The 17,529-nt window shown below is 38.1% G+C and overlaps 1 protein-coding gene across 6 annotated transcripts in view; it reads left to right on the top strand.

The window, feature by feature from the left end:
- The window catches only part of znf536 (zinc finger protein 536), a 217,709-nt gene extending 200,444 nt beyond the window's left edge, over positions 1-17,265 (top strand). For 5 of the 6 annotated variants that reach the window (XM_056749593.1, XM_056749594.1, XM_056749591.1 and 2 more), the window contains one exon: positions 14,587-17,265. In XM_056749593.1, the coding sequence (XP_056605571.1) occupies positions 14,587-14,822 (236 nt within the window). In that variant the 3' untranslated portion in view covers positions 14,823-17,265. Of the gene's footprint in view, positions 1-877; positions 3,240-14,586 lie in introns of those variants that run through there. The other variant, XM_056749596.1, reaches the window with a different exon arrangement.
- Positions 17,266-17,529: the final 264 nt, after the last annotated feature.

Genomic DNA, 17,529 nt, shown 5'->3' with positions numbered 1-17,529 from the left:
TCGTCTTCAGTGCAATCATTTATTTCTTTTTAAATGCCTCGCCTCATATTCAACCTCATATTCTTCATAATAACTGTTGCTTTGAAATTCTTATTGAGTTATCAAATACAAAAGTGTGCGTGTGTGTGTGTGTTTTAAATCATTGTTAGCTTATCATAAACCTAAACCTGTTTTTTTATTAAATCAAAAGATGCACATTTTGGTAACACTTAATGCAATGAAACAATAGAAACTGCAAAAAAAAAAAAAAAAAAGATCCTTATCCACTGTCATGTTCTTCTTTGAACCGTAAACAAATGTCTTTAATTAACAAGATTTGTTTAATTATTTATCTATTATTTGATCCTTGTTTTTTATAAGATTTTTTTTAACTTTATGATGTACTGTATTGATATTATTTATATTTTATATGATAGCTTTACACTAGAAAATGACTTAAAATGAAGTAAAGTAGTTAAGTAGTTATATGAGCATATATATGGGGCAATTTTGTATGAACACAATCAATATAAAATATAAATTAAATATATCATTTAAATGCATTCAATAAAAAGTGTTTACAACTAAATTGCCAGCAACATTTAAAACTATATGTATTTATTTAAACGTTTTATGTAAAAAAGCAAAAAAAAAGATTTATCCTAAATTCTATACATTTCACAGCTCATGAAGTGTTGCTACTAAAATATTAGAAAAATATATTTATGTTAGAAAAAAAGATTCATATGATTTGGTTTTTTTTGCAGTACTTTTTATTGTCATTATTTCTGTCGTTCAGAAACTGTATGTATTTCTGAACATTTGTGTGAGAGAGAGAGCAGGAGGGCGGGCACACACAGGCAGTGGTGTTAATCTGCGTTTGTTCTCTTAACCGTAGTTCATCTGTGGGCGGAGGAAGAGGCTTCCCGAAGGTTTGGCTCTGCTCTTACCCCTGAACATAGCCTAACTGACACAGAGATGCAGGACTAATCAGAAACTAACATCACCCCACTACCGGACTGAGCGACCAAGAGCAGGTGACGGACAAAAGAGGAAGAGGACAATGATGATGAAGGACATTATGTTATCAAATGCATTATTTAACGTTAAAGACTTGAAGAGAGAAAAAAATGCTAATAAAATAGATGGTGAAAATATGGACAGCACGGTTGGTTTCCTACACAAGCGTTTCGCTGGATGAAGTGAAGAAAATCTGTCGATGTGTAGTGAGCTGGAAACGAGGAAAAAAAACGATTTTTGCTTCCTGTGTTTTATGTGTCTTGAATCCTCCCTTGTGTAGCTGATAAATACCTTGTGTTTTTAAATGCTTTTTTGACTTAGTGAGGAAACTTTTTAGTGATTGTCCCTCAGAGCAACACATTCCTTGAACCAAGATGGCGGCCAGACGCAGTTGCCCACTAAGAGACGGAGAAACTGAACAGACCCTCTTGGACAAAATATAAAATGGAGCTCTATCAGTGTTTGAAACTTGACCAATGTTATTTCTCTGAGACTCCCTAAACCGTTCTGCCAGGGCTTTTGGACCAACCTACCACACGTCTGGAGACCAAGCACACTCTTATTAAAAACTCTCTTGTTCTTCCCGCACACACTCAGCAGTCAGTGCCTGGACGTCAGCACGGATGAATGACAATCCAGTATGTAAAAAAAAATGAAAAAGTGTCCCTCAGTAAAAACCCAAAAAGGGAAGCTAAGTTTACTGTGGCTATGGCTTTATCCCTTGAAAACCGAATTCACAATATGCGTCCGTGTTTTGTTCTCCTGATGTTTTTGGCGTGCAGACGTTCGCAGCTGAACTTCTGAAAAAGAGCACCGTAGCAGAGACGGAACCAGCTGAGGTGACAGGAAGAACGAGTTTACACCGAGCGTGTCTGATGAAACGACAAGAGCCAAGGAGACTGCACAAGTACAGCCTGCAGAAATCAAACAGAATCGAGACCCTAACCCTACACGCTTTGATCTCAGTCTCGCTCACTTCAAGTACTCTGGTTATGAGATTGTGTTTGTAAAATACTGCCACCAATCAGTGTTGCAAAGTGTTACGGACTACTGAAATGGTTTGATGTCTTCAATTATTAATGAAAAAGAAAAAAAGAAAAGAAAAACAAACATGCAAACAAGAAACAAATATTGTCTAGCCATAGATACAGTCACGCGTTATTGCATTTACAAAGCTAGCTGTTTTAGAGTGTAGGTATTAGATTGGAAATTTTCTTCTCTAGTACTGTAAGTTTTGCCTTTCACCTCTGTAAAATACAAATAACATTAAAAGAAAAGAAAAAAGAAAGATCGACAATCTTCTTCTGTTGCTGCAAGCATATACAGTAAATCCATACAGTATATATATATCCATGCCTCATGCAAGCAAATACAAACTTTTAGTTTCCCCTGAAGTATTTTCCACTGTGATAGTAAATGAAAAACCAGTCTATACAGTACACAGATTGCTAATGGAAAATGAAGGTGCGTGTGCGTGCGTGTTTTTTTGTGAGTCCCTTGACATTGTGAAATGATATTCTCTCTATTCTTTTTTTGTGAACTCTGCTAATTTGGTCTGTGTAGTTCAAACAATCTCATCCTATGATGGTCATCTCTGTTGCTTTGAGAATTAATTCAATGAACTTTCCCATAAGTCATTGTGTATGGATTCCATGTGGCGATACAGTCAAGTCCAATCTGTTCTATTCAAATATTAAAATCTATTCTTTAGTCGTCCTCTTTGCAAAACAAACATCTGAAAAATGAATCCGTTTTCAGTCTCCGTTCTAGTTTACATCCTTTTGTATATGCTACACTTTAAAAGAAAAAGTCTCAAAGTTGAAACTGTTTAGTGAACTAGTTTACGAAAAACTAGTACAGGCTTTGTAAGGTAAAGGAATATGACAGGGAGGGTCAGTGATAGGAGACCAATCCCTATATACACTGGTTCTAGATGAGCACACCTCTGGCTCCCTCCTCTGTGTAGTATGAATAAGCCTCTATCGCTCTTTCAATCCTTTTGGACTAATATATGAGCATTCCACACGTCTGAGCTGTCTTGTGGACTGTATGACTTTCATTTGGTTGCTGTATCCTCATGGCAGATGCTTTGTTTTGTAACTACTGAACTGTACTTATAATGAGAAATAAAATGTATTCAAACTATGAAACGTCAGTGTGAACAACTGAGCATTTTTGTGCTTTTTGAGTTGCAATTTTACATTTCAAAAATGTCTAATGTTGAGTGTGACAATGTTGAACGTTAAGGCCACTAACTTTAAATGACCATCTGGAAAATCGTATTCTTAATCAGTGTCTTTGTCATGTGTCCAGTGAAAACAAATAAATATCCTTCAAGATTATACAAGTTTACATACTTGTTTTCAAAAAACCTATCTTAAAATTGAATATGTTTTCTATTGTTTCACTGGCAAAATGTATTCCCACTTGATGATTATGCTTAAATCTTCCAATGCAACGAGACAAAATACACTCGAAGGGATAGTTCACACTATTCACTCTTTGTTCCAAACCTGTATACATTTTGTTGTTCTTTTAACACAAAGAAAGATATTTGGAAAAATATTTCTAGCTGACATTTCTGAGGAACCACTGACTACCATGTAGTGGAAAAAAAATATGCTGCCTTAGAACTGGTTGTTTAACTTCAGAACAAAAATACCCATGGTAGTCAATGATGTCCCAGATCCGTCAGTTGCCAACATTCTTCCAACTATCTTTCTTTGTGTTTATCAGAACAAAAGACATTTATAAAGGTTTTGAACAACTTCTGCTTTTTGGGTGGAGTAACTTACTCTACAACTGTCTTGTTTCAAGATCTTGTTTCAAGTATGCTGACGTGTTACTACGAGACAAAGATTCACATTCACAACAGGATTGTTTGCTGTGCTAATTTAAATCGCATTAAATTTTTGTAAATAAACACAATCCCGACACTCATCTGTACAGTTACAGGCACACACTAGGTCAGCATTTAACGATCGGGTAACGCATGCAGTTTCTGCCAATTTCCTATTAACCTTGAGTACCTATACAGTAGTATTGCATATGTAGTATTTAGTAAGTAGATCAAATTTATAAATGAGAGATACAGCTGTACGATTATTTCTGGAAAAAGATGAGCTGCTGGAGGAACTAAAGCATGAGCACACAGTACATCATCGCAATAATCCCTTCGTGTTTTTTACATTATGTACGTACCCACCGATAGCCAACAAAACACAGACATGTGACTTAGTTTGATTTACCTGCTAGGAGTTAATGTCCGGATCTCCAGATCCAGCATTATTTCAACCGTTTATACAACATCCATCACTCAAATGCTGTGAACACACAAACACACCTCAACTTCTCTCACTATCGCAAGATTAACAAGATGCAGCCCCACAGCGCAGCCAATCTTGATAGGCGGGTCTTCCTATCGCTCATTGGTTGGCTTGTGGGCTGGCTAATTCTTTCGCCTTGCCTTGGGCATGCTTTTCAAGGAGAATAAAAGGAATAGGATACCTGTTACGAAACAGGGATTCAGACTTAAAAAACAAGCTTTCTGAAACAAGTTGGAGTGCTGGGGGAGTGCATCAAGCACAGAAATACTACGTCATATGTCCAACTCGTTTTTCAACAAGTTGACCACGTTAAGCATGAGAAGCCAGCACATTTAACAGTGTAAAGAAGTCAGAATGCAGGAAATAGTATGTTACCCGATCTTTAAACATAAACTGTTGCTAGCAATAGCAATACTTGTAGGATAGACAGCAGAAATTATAAATCTCTCTCTCGTTCTCGCTTTTACTCAACCCCTGACTCCACTGTTAAGTGTAGTACATGGTGTTAGCTGCAGGGCTACAGGCCTGTGTGTTCTGGTGAGTGTGTGTGTATGTCTGACACAGGAGCAGTATAGATTATGACAGCTCGTATTACCAGCTGTGTTTCTGCTAACCGTGCTTCTCTAGCCTTGGGCTAGAGCCGTGTTAATTCTCCAAACCTGTAAAAGCCTGAAAACAGTTTGGAAATGTGAATGCTTATCCTCTTATTTCCTCTTTTTTTGGTCATTGCAACATATGGCCTTTGTGTCTTGAAATCATTACACGTGGCAGTTTAAAACCTTTTGACTTTCTGAGGCACTTGTGTGATACCAATACAATAAGCAGATATGACTGCTATTCAATGATGTCATTTATCGTATCTGAGCAACAAACATTTAAGTGCAGGATATGCCTCTCAGGGACGTCACCGTTTCACTGGCTCTTACCAGAGATGGATTTGCCCTGTCACACACTCTCATCATAGGACAATGACAAATTCTAACTGACACCCTTTGGCACAAGGGTCTATTATGTCAGTACCTCAGAGAGATGAGACCAAACACACAAAAATGTTCCCCTCAGCACAGTTCTTGCGCACCCATTCCACTACAGACTAAGGGATTTCCCCCCATAGAAGTCAGTACTTTGTTGTATTTTTTTCCTTTAACCTCTTCTTTTGAGTTAGCCTGGCCCCGTGGAGGGAAACCCGATCTACAGTACTTTAGTCTGATGGGATCCATATTTGTGTTAACCTGCCGTCAGTACCCCGGTGAGAGAAGGTGTCTAAGGTCAACGCCTGACTAATTTTTAAACGGATCAGCTACACTAGACCAGATGGGGAAGGGCCTGGACTTAATAAAACCCACATCCTGAAAAAGTAACCGTTTCATTTTCCTGTACCCCCTCCTTATGTCTGCCCTGTCTGGAGCGGTCGAACCATGAGGGAACTTTTTAACCCAGAACAGAGTCGACTAAAATTATTTTATTAACATTTAATGGAACAATAAAGGTCAAGATATGGACAGTAAAATGGACAGGGAAGACAATGTACATAACATCTGGTGATTTAGAGTATTGGGGGGGATAATATCCTGTAACCTACAATTTACTCAGTTGTTTATTTGTCATTTCTTATTTATTTTTAGCTGATAGGAAGACTAATCAAAACAATGAAATCAAACCAGATTAATTATAAAACAAAGATAGATTTTAACCAAAAATCAGGCTAACAGGTCATATAAATTGTTCTGTTGTGAAGTGTTGAATCCCCCTATAAAAATGAATAAGAATCATGTTACTGTACCATTTTAGTGATGTGAACCTCGGTAATGCTTAAGTATTTAAGTATTGTCTAAATTGCATGGGATAGGAATATAATTAGTGTTATTTGGTTATCATACACATTTTGTTATGTGTGTGTTTATAAACCCTTTGAACGACTGTCAACAGTCAAAGCACATTTCTATCACGCCATCTTGTCCTCCTCCGTGCACTGGCATCGTATCGTATAAATGTGTGTGTATGTAGCTGATGTGTTTAAGAAGGCTGCACGGCTGGGTTGCTGTGTGCCAGCACTTGTAGCCAGGCAGATGGTGACCTGAGCTTGAACCTCTCTTCCCTCTCATTTGTTCAGCTGGCTTTCATTTGGCCAGCAAGCTGAAAGCGGAGAAGCCACAATTCTTAATTTATACCACCAGATGGCGCTGTAAACCAACTAATAGCACCTTTTGTTACGGAGAATGGAGGCCTCCAATACTTTGTGATCTTTGAACGCCAACACAGTGACAGATAAACGATTATAATTAACACAGGGAAATTACACTAGTAAATCTTGATAGAAATGATGTGGGAGTTTCAGACATGTTTTACAGGCACAGTTGACTCCGAGTGTCCTTCATTTACTGTTCTTTTATGTAACTCCAAACCTGTGTGATTTTTTGACATCGAACAAAAACTTGATGCATACACTATTACAAAACATACAATAATACAAAATATTTTTTTCATACAATGAAAATGGTCAACATTAGTGTTCATTGCAAGGAAAAAAGCAATTTATGCCATCCGCCAGATAACTGTGTGTAAGTTGAATAGGTTGGAACAACTTGAGGGTGAATAAATGGTGACAAATGTTTCATTTTTGAGTGAACTGCACCTTTAATACTTTAGATCTCATAAGATTATTCTTCCACCGAGTCGCACGGGTGATATTAAACACGTTTAGCCTGTTCATATGAAATCTCGTCATTAGAGCGAACTAAACGTTATCTGAGAGCGAAAGGCATTGTCTCCAGAGAGAATTGCACTTTCTTTCCATTTTCAATCCGTAGTCAATCTGTAATCAATCTTTTCAGACATTATTTGACAGCCTTTTCACATTTCTACACATTTTTGTGCACGTCCTTACTCTCTCATTTACAAACACACAGACAACAGTCATCCGTCACCATTCGAGAGCTCTGTGTGAATACCCGGCGCCTGGATACAGCGTGTCGTTATGGTCATCATCAGCGTGCGCATGCGGCCTCACACACATGCACACGCAACTTATGTGCGTTTGTGTTTCTGTGTGTGCGTGTTTGCTCAGCTCTCAGACAGGGTCTTATGAATCGATGATCATGTGATATAAGAGAGATAGATGGCTCCAAGCTCCATCATGTCTTCTCTAATTGTAAAATATTAGTTACATTAGAGTGTGTTGGGTGATTAATGGAACTTATTTGGAGGTGGCACGTCCTGTCCCTCCCCCCGCTAAAGCCTTCTCTACTAACTCCCTTCAACAGAAGGGATTTCTGTTATGGCAGACAAATAGGTCCTGGAGAGGAATAGAAGGTAGGAATGAGAAGAAAGCAAGAGATGGAAGTAGAAGGGGGAAATCCAAGAGAAGAGGGGGGAAGAGTCGTGTGGAAAACAGGCAGTGGTGGATAGTGAGAGGGACTAATATAATAATTGATTTTGTAGCAAAATGACTGCCAGAGACCACAAAACTTGCGTTTGCAGCTATTTCATGAGTTTCTATATGATGCTTGAATAGAACAAAGTAAACTGATTAACTTTAATACTTTATTAACATAGTTAGTGTAGGCTGATATTTCAAACATAATAAACTGGGTTAGTGAAAGGATAAAGACCGGTCGCAAGAGTGAATAAAGCAGCTGTTTACATACAGTAATCTAGTGATGGACAAAGTAAACATACACACTCCTCAAAAACTTTCATTTTGAGCATTCATAAGTCAATTTATGTCATTTTTTATCAGCCTAAGCTTGTTTTAAATGTTACATTAACTAAAGAGAACAGACACCTATTGTCCCTGATAAAAACGTTATAAATGCTTTAAGATCAATAGTTGTCACTGGAGGATACCCCTATACCTCTACAGGTACAAAACATGAAATGTTTTACTTTTTGATGAACACATTACCTGTTGTTTACCTTTAAAAATACAGTTAAGATCTTAGTAAGTATATATATTAGAAGGCCATTGATCACAGTATATAAACATCACAATATAAAAAAAACTTTCCTTTAACTTAAGTTGAGCACCTTAATATTTTAAACTTTGTCCAGTGATGATTTAGAGCAAAAAAAAACATAAAAATATGAAACAGTAATTTGAAATGATTTGTAAACGCAATCCGGTTGTTCTTAAAAACATAAGTCAGCTAGACAAGACTGAATTTCACAGTGGAGCACTTTTTAACCCAGTATGAAGCTTAAAAATGACCCAAAATGACAATTCTGTCATTACTTACCCACACTCTTTGTTAGTTATGACCACTTTTAAAGACTAGTTTGAGACTAGTCAGCTAGAAGTTGGACTCTCTCACACACACAATCACACATCATGCACACACACTCACAGACATTTATTATGTGTCTGCAGTGACAGCTCAGCACTAGAATGTGCAGCAATATGCTCTGTGGGGAGAGAGAGAAGTGAACAGAACAGCAGATGAGTACTCATGAACTCTTCCTCCCTTGGCCACACAGATACCCACACACAGACATACAGTACTGCTGAGACCGCCTGACACATCGCTCTCATCACATGATGTATATACTGCCTTTTACCCTTGAGCCTTTCTAACTCTTGACCAATCACAGGGCTCCATGTAGGCCCTTGCCAGAACCTCTCATACACTGCCAGTAAAGGAAGTGGTATATTATCTAAAGAACCTTTCCCCAAAACTTTCTCCACGTAGTTACTCAGACATGTCCATGTGGACAAACCAAACGAAATGCTCTGAAAGACTACACAGAATTCCATTTGTTCAGAAAGGATGAAATGAAGCCAGCTAAAGATGATGAGTAGAGACATTTTGGGGAATTTTTGGTACATAAAATGTTCTTTTTGAAAGTGTATTAAAAATTACTTCTGACACGGCGGTTGGAAAACTACTTAAGTGTTTACCATGGGAGCTTTCAGATCTTCTGCACACACTCGGTCTCAACCAGTTCTCAGTTCTTTTGCATTGTTTTCGGGTTGTTTTTCCCAGAGAGACAAACCACAGCATCAGTTTTTTCAAACTGCGCCATGATTTTCCTTAGAGCTCCACGCAGCATTAAAAATATTCTATTAATATACTTTTTTTAAAGAAATGTTCACTGTGATTGATTTGTGAGAGGCGGATAACCTACAAAATCCACTGTTTGTCTTTATAAAAAATTCTTTTGATCTTGTTCACAACAATAAAATCTGTCTAAAACAGAATTTATATCTGAGTGAGTTTGTGTTGTGGTGCAGTGCAGGTTTATATAAAGCCGTGTAAAGATGTTCAGCTTACTGTCGGCCTATTGTAGTCATGTCTTTGCTTCGTTGTGTTTACCAAATCAAAGCAAGTGGATCTGAAGGTGTGATGTCGGTTTTAGTGTGGAATCTTTCTCGGCAGGGTTTTGGGAGCAGGTGGGGAGAGATAGTGCGTGGCGCACTAACGTTGCGGAGGGATTTGGGTGTTTGGAAGCTCTCTTTGCTGAGTAATCTCCCAGCCTTTACAACACGCAGGTTATTACTGGCCGACAGATGGTACATCACTTTTTACTGCTCACACCTTCTGTGGCTTGCGTGCTCCCCAGACACACACTCACACACTCTCTCTGTTTTTTCTTTATCTTCTTCTTCTCTTCCATATAGGTGACAGTCAAACACACACACACACACACACACACGCAGAGAAGAAAAGTTTCCACTCAGATATAAGCACATGGATATACGGCACGTGCTGTGTGAGTGTTCTCATAGGCACGTTAGGTTTTCTCACAGGAGCAAAGCAGAAGAAAACTGGCACATACACAGACATGCAGCACTTTTGGGCAAGGATTGCCGTGCCTATACAGGTACTGGATCTTAACAGTTATGTGATCAACTAAAGCCATGAAAAAAAGAAATCTAGCAAATGAGATTTCTCAAAGATTATCTCATTTGAACCTTAAGAATCAGACATCCGTAATATTACTTTATGAAATTATCATTTTGTCGCTTGAAATTATACGTTTTATCTGCATTCTGAGCAGTTTTGAGATATAAAGCTTTTACAGGTTTATGTAATCCAAAGTGTAATCAAAGTATGTATCAATTTTATAAAAGTCCCCAAATCTTCACAAAAAAAGAAAAAGCATCATAATGTATGTGAATAATTAAATTTAAAAAGAAATCCCAGATAATTCCTTAAAATCACATTTTATACAGATGTTATATATACAATTGTCATAGTTGAATAGCGGTATATCAACCATTGTCTCACATTTTTTTCAATTTCATTTCTTCTAAATCCTAAAATGATTAAGAGAAACAACTGAGATAAAGTTGCTACTTGCATAACATTACCCAGTAAAGTCTACTGAACAACAGAGTAACCTCAACCTCAATACAATGTTTCACCTTGTGGGAAACTGTGTACTAAAACATACCCTATGTAAAACAGGAACCCTGGAGCGGAAGTATTTAAACCACATCAGTTCTGAATCAGGCGACCTTATCCATACCTTTAGTGTGAGCTGAAAGGATATGAGTGTTTAAATCCTTGATCACTCATAGAACGGAGGTCTCTCTCTCCTTCAGTTTTCCTATCTCACTCGTTCTTATAGATAGAGTTACTCACAGTGAGCATATGAAAGTCATTAGAGGCTCTGCAGCCTGTCAGGTGCCAGCTTACACACACACACACACACACACACACACACACATGCAAGATGCACACAAACACCACAACATGCTATACTGTACACGTACCCCAACATAAAGCCACACACATGCAGGAACAGAAATTCATGACATGCTCATGAGCTATTATTTTTCAAAGACATGCCACACATACACAGGGACACATGCTCGAGTGTGTAAACATGCACGCACACACATAGTAAAAGTGCTGAAGCCCTGCAGGTTCATTCTGCTGCATGGGGCAGGGGATTCGTCATGTGCTGATGAGCTGTTATAATAATATATGAGCAAATCACAAGCATTCTGCAAATTAATCATTTTTCCTTCTCAACACCCTTCTCTCCCTCTTTCTCTCTGTCACACACACATACTCTTTGTTGCTGATCGTCGGAGACATGACTTCTCACAGACAGACAGAGGTGAAGAGGCAGTTCTCTATCACAGATGGTAGCTCTGGCATCAGATGGAATTTGTATAAGAGTGATTTTGATTACATGCCAAAGCAGCTCCGTGTCTGTGCACGTGTGTGCGAGCATGCGTCTGCTTGCTTACATACCACAACATGTAGACGCATTGTTCAAAGGCATTCTATTGTTTTGTTCGTGCATTTTTTGATTGCATTTTGTGTGTGACGATGAGATTATAGGAAGAGAATGAAAACGACAAAGGGTGAGAGCAGAAGGCACCGCAAGAGGGAGCCTTAGACATGTTTTGGGAGAGGATGAGGGTTTAAAACCGAGAGAGAAAAGGATATTAAGATATCCTGCTATAGGGAAATAGAAAATGTGTGAATTGAATGAATGTTTTTCATTTGTTCTGTTTTCATTTTTGGCATGACAGACAGTGAGATTATGAAGGACACTGATGGAGGGATGTCGGGGAGTTTGCAGGAAGTGGGTGTTATCATTGGTTCTCCCTCCTCCTCTCCTTCGCCCTCTGATCTCCACATACGAGGCCTTCAGGGGTTAATTAGGCAGGCGTGATAATGGCACACTGCTGAAAATAATAGAAGTCTTTCTCTTTTTCTCTCTTAACTCTCTATTTTGAGACTAGGTTACAGGAGAAAAAGAAACATATCTATGTTATTTTAAAAAAACTTGAATGTGCAGCTGCAAATGTAAATGAGTGGTTTTTGGAAACAAAACATTCAAAGGATGTGTTGGTCATTGGTAACAAGCGCATTGGAATTTTTATGATGTTTTTGATGCATGCTGGAGAGAAAGGGAAAGAATGAAAAAAATAAAATGATTCATACTAGTTCATGTCACTTGGCCATGATTCTCTTGATTCATGTGAGAGCTTTGAATAAAAGAAAGGAAAGAAAAACAAGAAAAGAAAAGAAAAGAGTTTTTACCATCACTGTCAGTTGTGTTGCAAATATGTACTTTCCCATAGAAAAATCATAAATGAGATCTCTCTGATATGTCAATTATGTCTCTTAGACTGCAGTGAGATTAAATAAGGAACAAATGGAAACTTATGTTTAAGCCTTTTTTTAAATTGCAATAATGTCAAAAAAGATCTCAACAATTTCACAAACTGTTTTCATCAAAATACCAAAGACTGCAATCAAAAGATTCGGCCAAGAACAAATGATTTGAAGTGGAGACAAAAGTTCTATTGTTTTGACTGAAGCTAATTACAATTACTAAAATTTAACCATAATCTGAGCCCTTAAAATAAACTGAGTTTTTAAAATAATAAGTAAACACACACATTTACATGTGCAGATGTCCTCATTATTTAACATATTTTCTTTATATTTTTATACATTTGAACATAATATTTATTTACAGAGTATATTTAAAGCTTTTTCTGAGAATTCCATCACCATTTATATTCTTCACTGCATTCATTTTGAACATTTAAAAAATAACAAACATGTCAAAACACACCTCCGTACATAAACACCCATGAGCAGTTTCTCATGTAAAGCAAAAACAAAATTTTGCTTTGATATAATAATCAAGAGAAGCCATAGCATAGACAAAGTATACACAAAAGTGTTTATGTGTTGTATTTTTAAAAGTAAAGGACATAAAATTATAAAAGCAGATGAATAGCACTCCATCACCTGAAATCAAACACAAGGATAACACATATGCTACAATACACTGTAATCTTGGTGCTTCACATTTCAGCTCTCCTCCATTTTCTCTTGTCATTTAAGGACCAGCAATAAAACTAGCCAAAAATTGCCCCAATTAGTTTCTTTGAGACAACTATTATGGGGAACATTTTGAGATGGGGTTCAATGTTATATTTATCTGATATAAGAAAAGTGTCTTCTGTCACAGAACACCCCTTGAAATAGGATTCATTGTTACCAATTATTTTGACCACCAAATAGGCACCCTTAAGGGGCAGTATTATCTCACTTTGAAAAGCGAGCCGCGAGATTTCCGGAAGAATATGGAACTGTGACAGAGGTTCCATATCAATAGGCTTTCTTCTTTTGTGTCTCTATGAGAACTGTTAATCATTTACCTGCGGTCCTGTCAGAGCCACAGCGAGCGCGACACCCTCCTCTTTCTCTTTCTTTCTGTCTGGTTCATCCTTCCTACACACACAATATGATTCTTTTTAAACAGAATTGGAAATTGCCTCCGTCCATGAACCAGCTATAAAAACTCCCTCCGCATCTCCCAAACACCCATTCCTTCATGAAAACAGAGAAAATATGTGAGAAATAAGAAAGAAATCTCACAGTTGGCGACACTCGTTTGCTCCATGTATAAAAAGGCACGAGAATATTCTGCCTCTCAGACTTAGTGCGATGTAAGGGAGTGTGAAATTAAAGTTCGAATGAATCAAGCGGCCGGGATTGTGCGCCGTTGGCTTGCTTATCAGACAACTGGAACATCGAAAGCTCTAAAACTTGTAGCAATCCCCTTTGTACCAGGGCCTCAACAGACACTGTCGTATTCAAAACCCTCTGAGACTCCAAAGCCAAACACAAAGTGCTTATAAATCCTTCTTTTTGCTGCCACACACACACCCGGGTATGCTTCAATTTTTTTTAAATTACATTGAGGCTCCACCTTTAATGCAGCCGCTTTACATTCTCCACACCAACACGGCTGCTATTTTAAACCAGCATGTTAATTTGATTTAGTTGCTTTTCAAATTGAATTGAGAAAAATGGAGAGCCAATGTACTGTTATTAATGTTCTAAAGTAGTGTGTAGCCGAAAGTGCCTGGCTTTAGTCTAAGTGGATGGGCCTGATAAGAGAGCCAGATATGATAGGCACGTAATCTGCATTCCTCAAACAGACTTGTGTGGGCTATTAAGAGCCATTGTGTCCAATGCGCCGATGAACAGATCCAATCTCTTAAACAGTTGTACTTGCTCCAAGCTGAAAAGAGCACTTTCAAAGTTCTGTGGAATGGCGCACAAAGAAAACGTTTGTGTCTAAATAACCAAAAATGTTCACAGTTTCAAGCAGATTCGAAAAATAGATGTAATACAAACTGACGAATCAAAAGATTACACGTCTGACTTGTAGTTGTTGTAAGTGAACCTTTTGTAAGTGGTTGATATTTTTTATAGAAAGACGCTTTGAAAAAAACAATTGTAAATTTATTTATTTATGATGTTGCTTTCTCTTGAACACACAGGTCACGGAGGTCAGAGGCCATTCCAGTGCCAGTACTGCCCCTATAGCGCTTCTCAAAAAGGCAACCTGAAGACCCATGTTCTGTGCGTGCACCGCATGCCCTTTGACAACAGCCAGTACCCAGACCGCCGCTTCAAACGTTCCCGCATAGACTCAGAGGATGGGAACCCTCTCTCTTTGGCACATGGGACCACGGGAGAAGGTATTTCTGGTGATATGCCTCACTCTTTTGAGTGAAACATTATAAAGCTTGATACAGGGATCTCTTATGACCTTCAGCAGTTTGTAGTGGTAATGTCATTGTTGCTACATCAAGTTAGTGGACACCATGTCAATCGAGTGTTAGCGCTGCAAATGTCCATATGAAGAATTGCCTACTACAGCTCTCAAAAACGACATTGACTTTCATTCTTTAATTTGTGGATGAAACCGAATCAATTCACTAAGGCCTCACTGGGTGTTTTGTGAAGCACGGGACAGAGATGATAAAGCATACAAACCAAATCCTGTTCTGAAACGTAATACACTGTTTTTATTGGATCTGCCTGAAATGAGTGCTGAAGGGACATTACTGAAGAAAGAAAAAAAGGACTTTGTAAAAAAAAGACTGTCATTAAAGTCCTCTGAGTGACTTTTGTCCCAAAAATAATGCTTTTATCAGAAAAACGATCCGCAGCAACGATTCCTCGACAGTTGGAAGGGAAAGAAAGATGGAGGGGAGATGTTGAGCGCACCCTTCACGAACATGACACCACCAGTGGCCATTTGCCCACTGACGTGCAGGGATGGAGTCAACGGACGGAGGGATGAGGATCGTAAAAATGATGGGGGGATGGAGGGGGAGTTGGTGCCAGCCTGACTGGAGCTGTCATCACAGAGGAAATCAATTCAACCCCCTCCCACCCTGCTTCCATTCACCCCCCTCCCTCTTCCTCATTTCACCTCTCCTCACTCTTTCAAAACACGTGAAGAGAAACCTTAGTCGCCCGTATAGCCGGGCGATGGAGGGGTCAGCCACAGACCTGTCTGATGACTAGCAGCACTTCCCGTCAGCTTCCCTCGTTCCCTCTCGCTCCTCCTGTGACAAAAATAATGATGGTCAATAACATTGTATAATAATCACTGGTGTTTTTTTGTTTTTGTTTTTCATTGTTGTGCAGTTTTATGATGTAATTTGGGGCAACAACACAGTGGGGAAACACTATACATGTGCTTTATTTCCATTCTACACTTCTTAATGACAAAGAATATTGGTTGGCCTTAATGAAAGTGCTGCTTTTGTTCTGACTGGTGGATGTTAGGTAAAGTGTACAGATGTACAGGGAACTATGTAGGGAGAGGCTGAAAATGTTGTTTGTTTTGTGTAACGTGAAAATAATATGTTGGGTTTATTGACTACTGTACCTTCTTTGTAGAGCTCTTCAGAAAGCAGAATTATGAAAGCAAACTGTAGATATGAAGTATATAGATAATCACTTTTACTGCTACCTGTCTGTAATCTTAACTTCAGACATTTATAGGTTTGTTGTTTTGTGTGTGTGTGTTTTTAACATGGTTTCGTACAAGTTTTGATTTGTTTTTATGTTTAAAAAAGTCTTTTTTTATCCACATGGCCCCATTTTTGTGTACTCGTTATCCTGAATGTTCCTCTACTGAAAGAGATTAACAACGCAGGCAGTTTGGATCGTATGGAATCAAGCCTCTTAAAGAGCCAAATAAAGTGTATCATTGTATTTCCTTTTATTGAAGGGTTAGAAGGTAAATAAGTATGGTGCTTTTTCTTGCCCGTGAAGGGGGTTAGAGATGCATGGGTGGTGGGGGGTGGATATTAATGTTTTGTGATAAATAGAAATGATCCGGACTTTAAGAAACTCAATATCCTCTCGCTCAGCACAGGGAATTTCAGCATTTAAACCCCAGGGCCTTATGGCTGCTCTGCTCAAACCAGAGGGACTTTAGAGAACTCACAAATACCCGCCACGCTTCTCACTACGCAGTAAATAAAAACATTATCCCTTATCAGAGCCCTAGGTTTCTCAAGAAACAAAGATAGACTTAAAAAAACTAGCAGTGGTCTAGAGTTGTTGTTACAAGTTCTCCATGTGACAGTTCTTTAATAACCCAACCCAAAACCCAAGAAAATACTTATGTCTTTTAGTTTGAGTATTTACATTTTTTTTAAGGATAGTTCTCACTGCCTTAAACCAAGTCGATCAATTAAATGCAACTATTTGTATAATCTCCGAAAGGGATGAAATGTTTTAAAGACATACTTTGTGACTACATTAAGCTTTAGAGGTTTCAACGCACTACTGTGTTTTCTGGTGCCTGTGGGTCGCTTGCTTTTCTTGTGTGTATGTATGTTAGTGTGCGCTCCCCAACCTAAGTAGATTCGAGTTTAAAAAAAATCAAAAGACATTCCATTCACCGCACTGTTTCTCTGCTTTTCAGTATTGATCGTTTTTGGAGATCTGGCAATAATTCTGTTATTGACACTGGAAGTTTTTTTTATTTATTTCAGTTCTTTTGTGGTTCTTTATCCCCTTAGTTTAGGGGGTAATCCCCATAAAAAAATATAAAAAACTGTAAGCGAATTATGTCCATTCATACAGTTGCTTGCATATTTTAGAGCTCTACAATATTGTGCTTCTTCGGAAAATAAAAAATCATGTCAGTTTTATTTCTCTCTGTAATATTCTATGTGTTCACGAATTGTCCAACTGTATACTGTCCAACATTCCTAAATGAAGAATACTTCTATATCAGAGATGGTGCAAAGGAGGCTAGAGGATTATATTGCTTCTAATATGCTTTCAACAAGTAGACGACTTGTTATTGTATTTAAGGATTATTCCTGGTCTTTATTTATTATCATACATCTGTTTGATAAAATAAGAGAAAGTATTCTGATGAAGTATCAAAACATTTTTATTTGAGCAATGGC

This window comes from Triplophysa dalaica, chromosome 1 (assembly GCF_015846415.1).
Source record: "Triplophysa dalaica isolate WHDGS20190420 chromosome 1, ASM1584641v1, whole genome shotgun sequence".
In the NCBI taxonomy this organism is placed as follows: domain Eukaryota; kingdom Metazoa; phylum Chordata; class Actinopteri; order Cypriniformes; family Nemacheilidae; genus Triplophysa; species Triplophysa dalaica.
The sequence above is the reverse complement of the archived record's forward strand: the minus strand, read 5'-3'. Positions and strand labels throughout refer to the sequence as shown.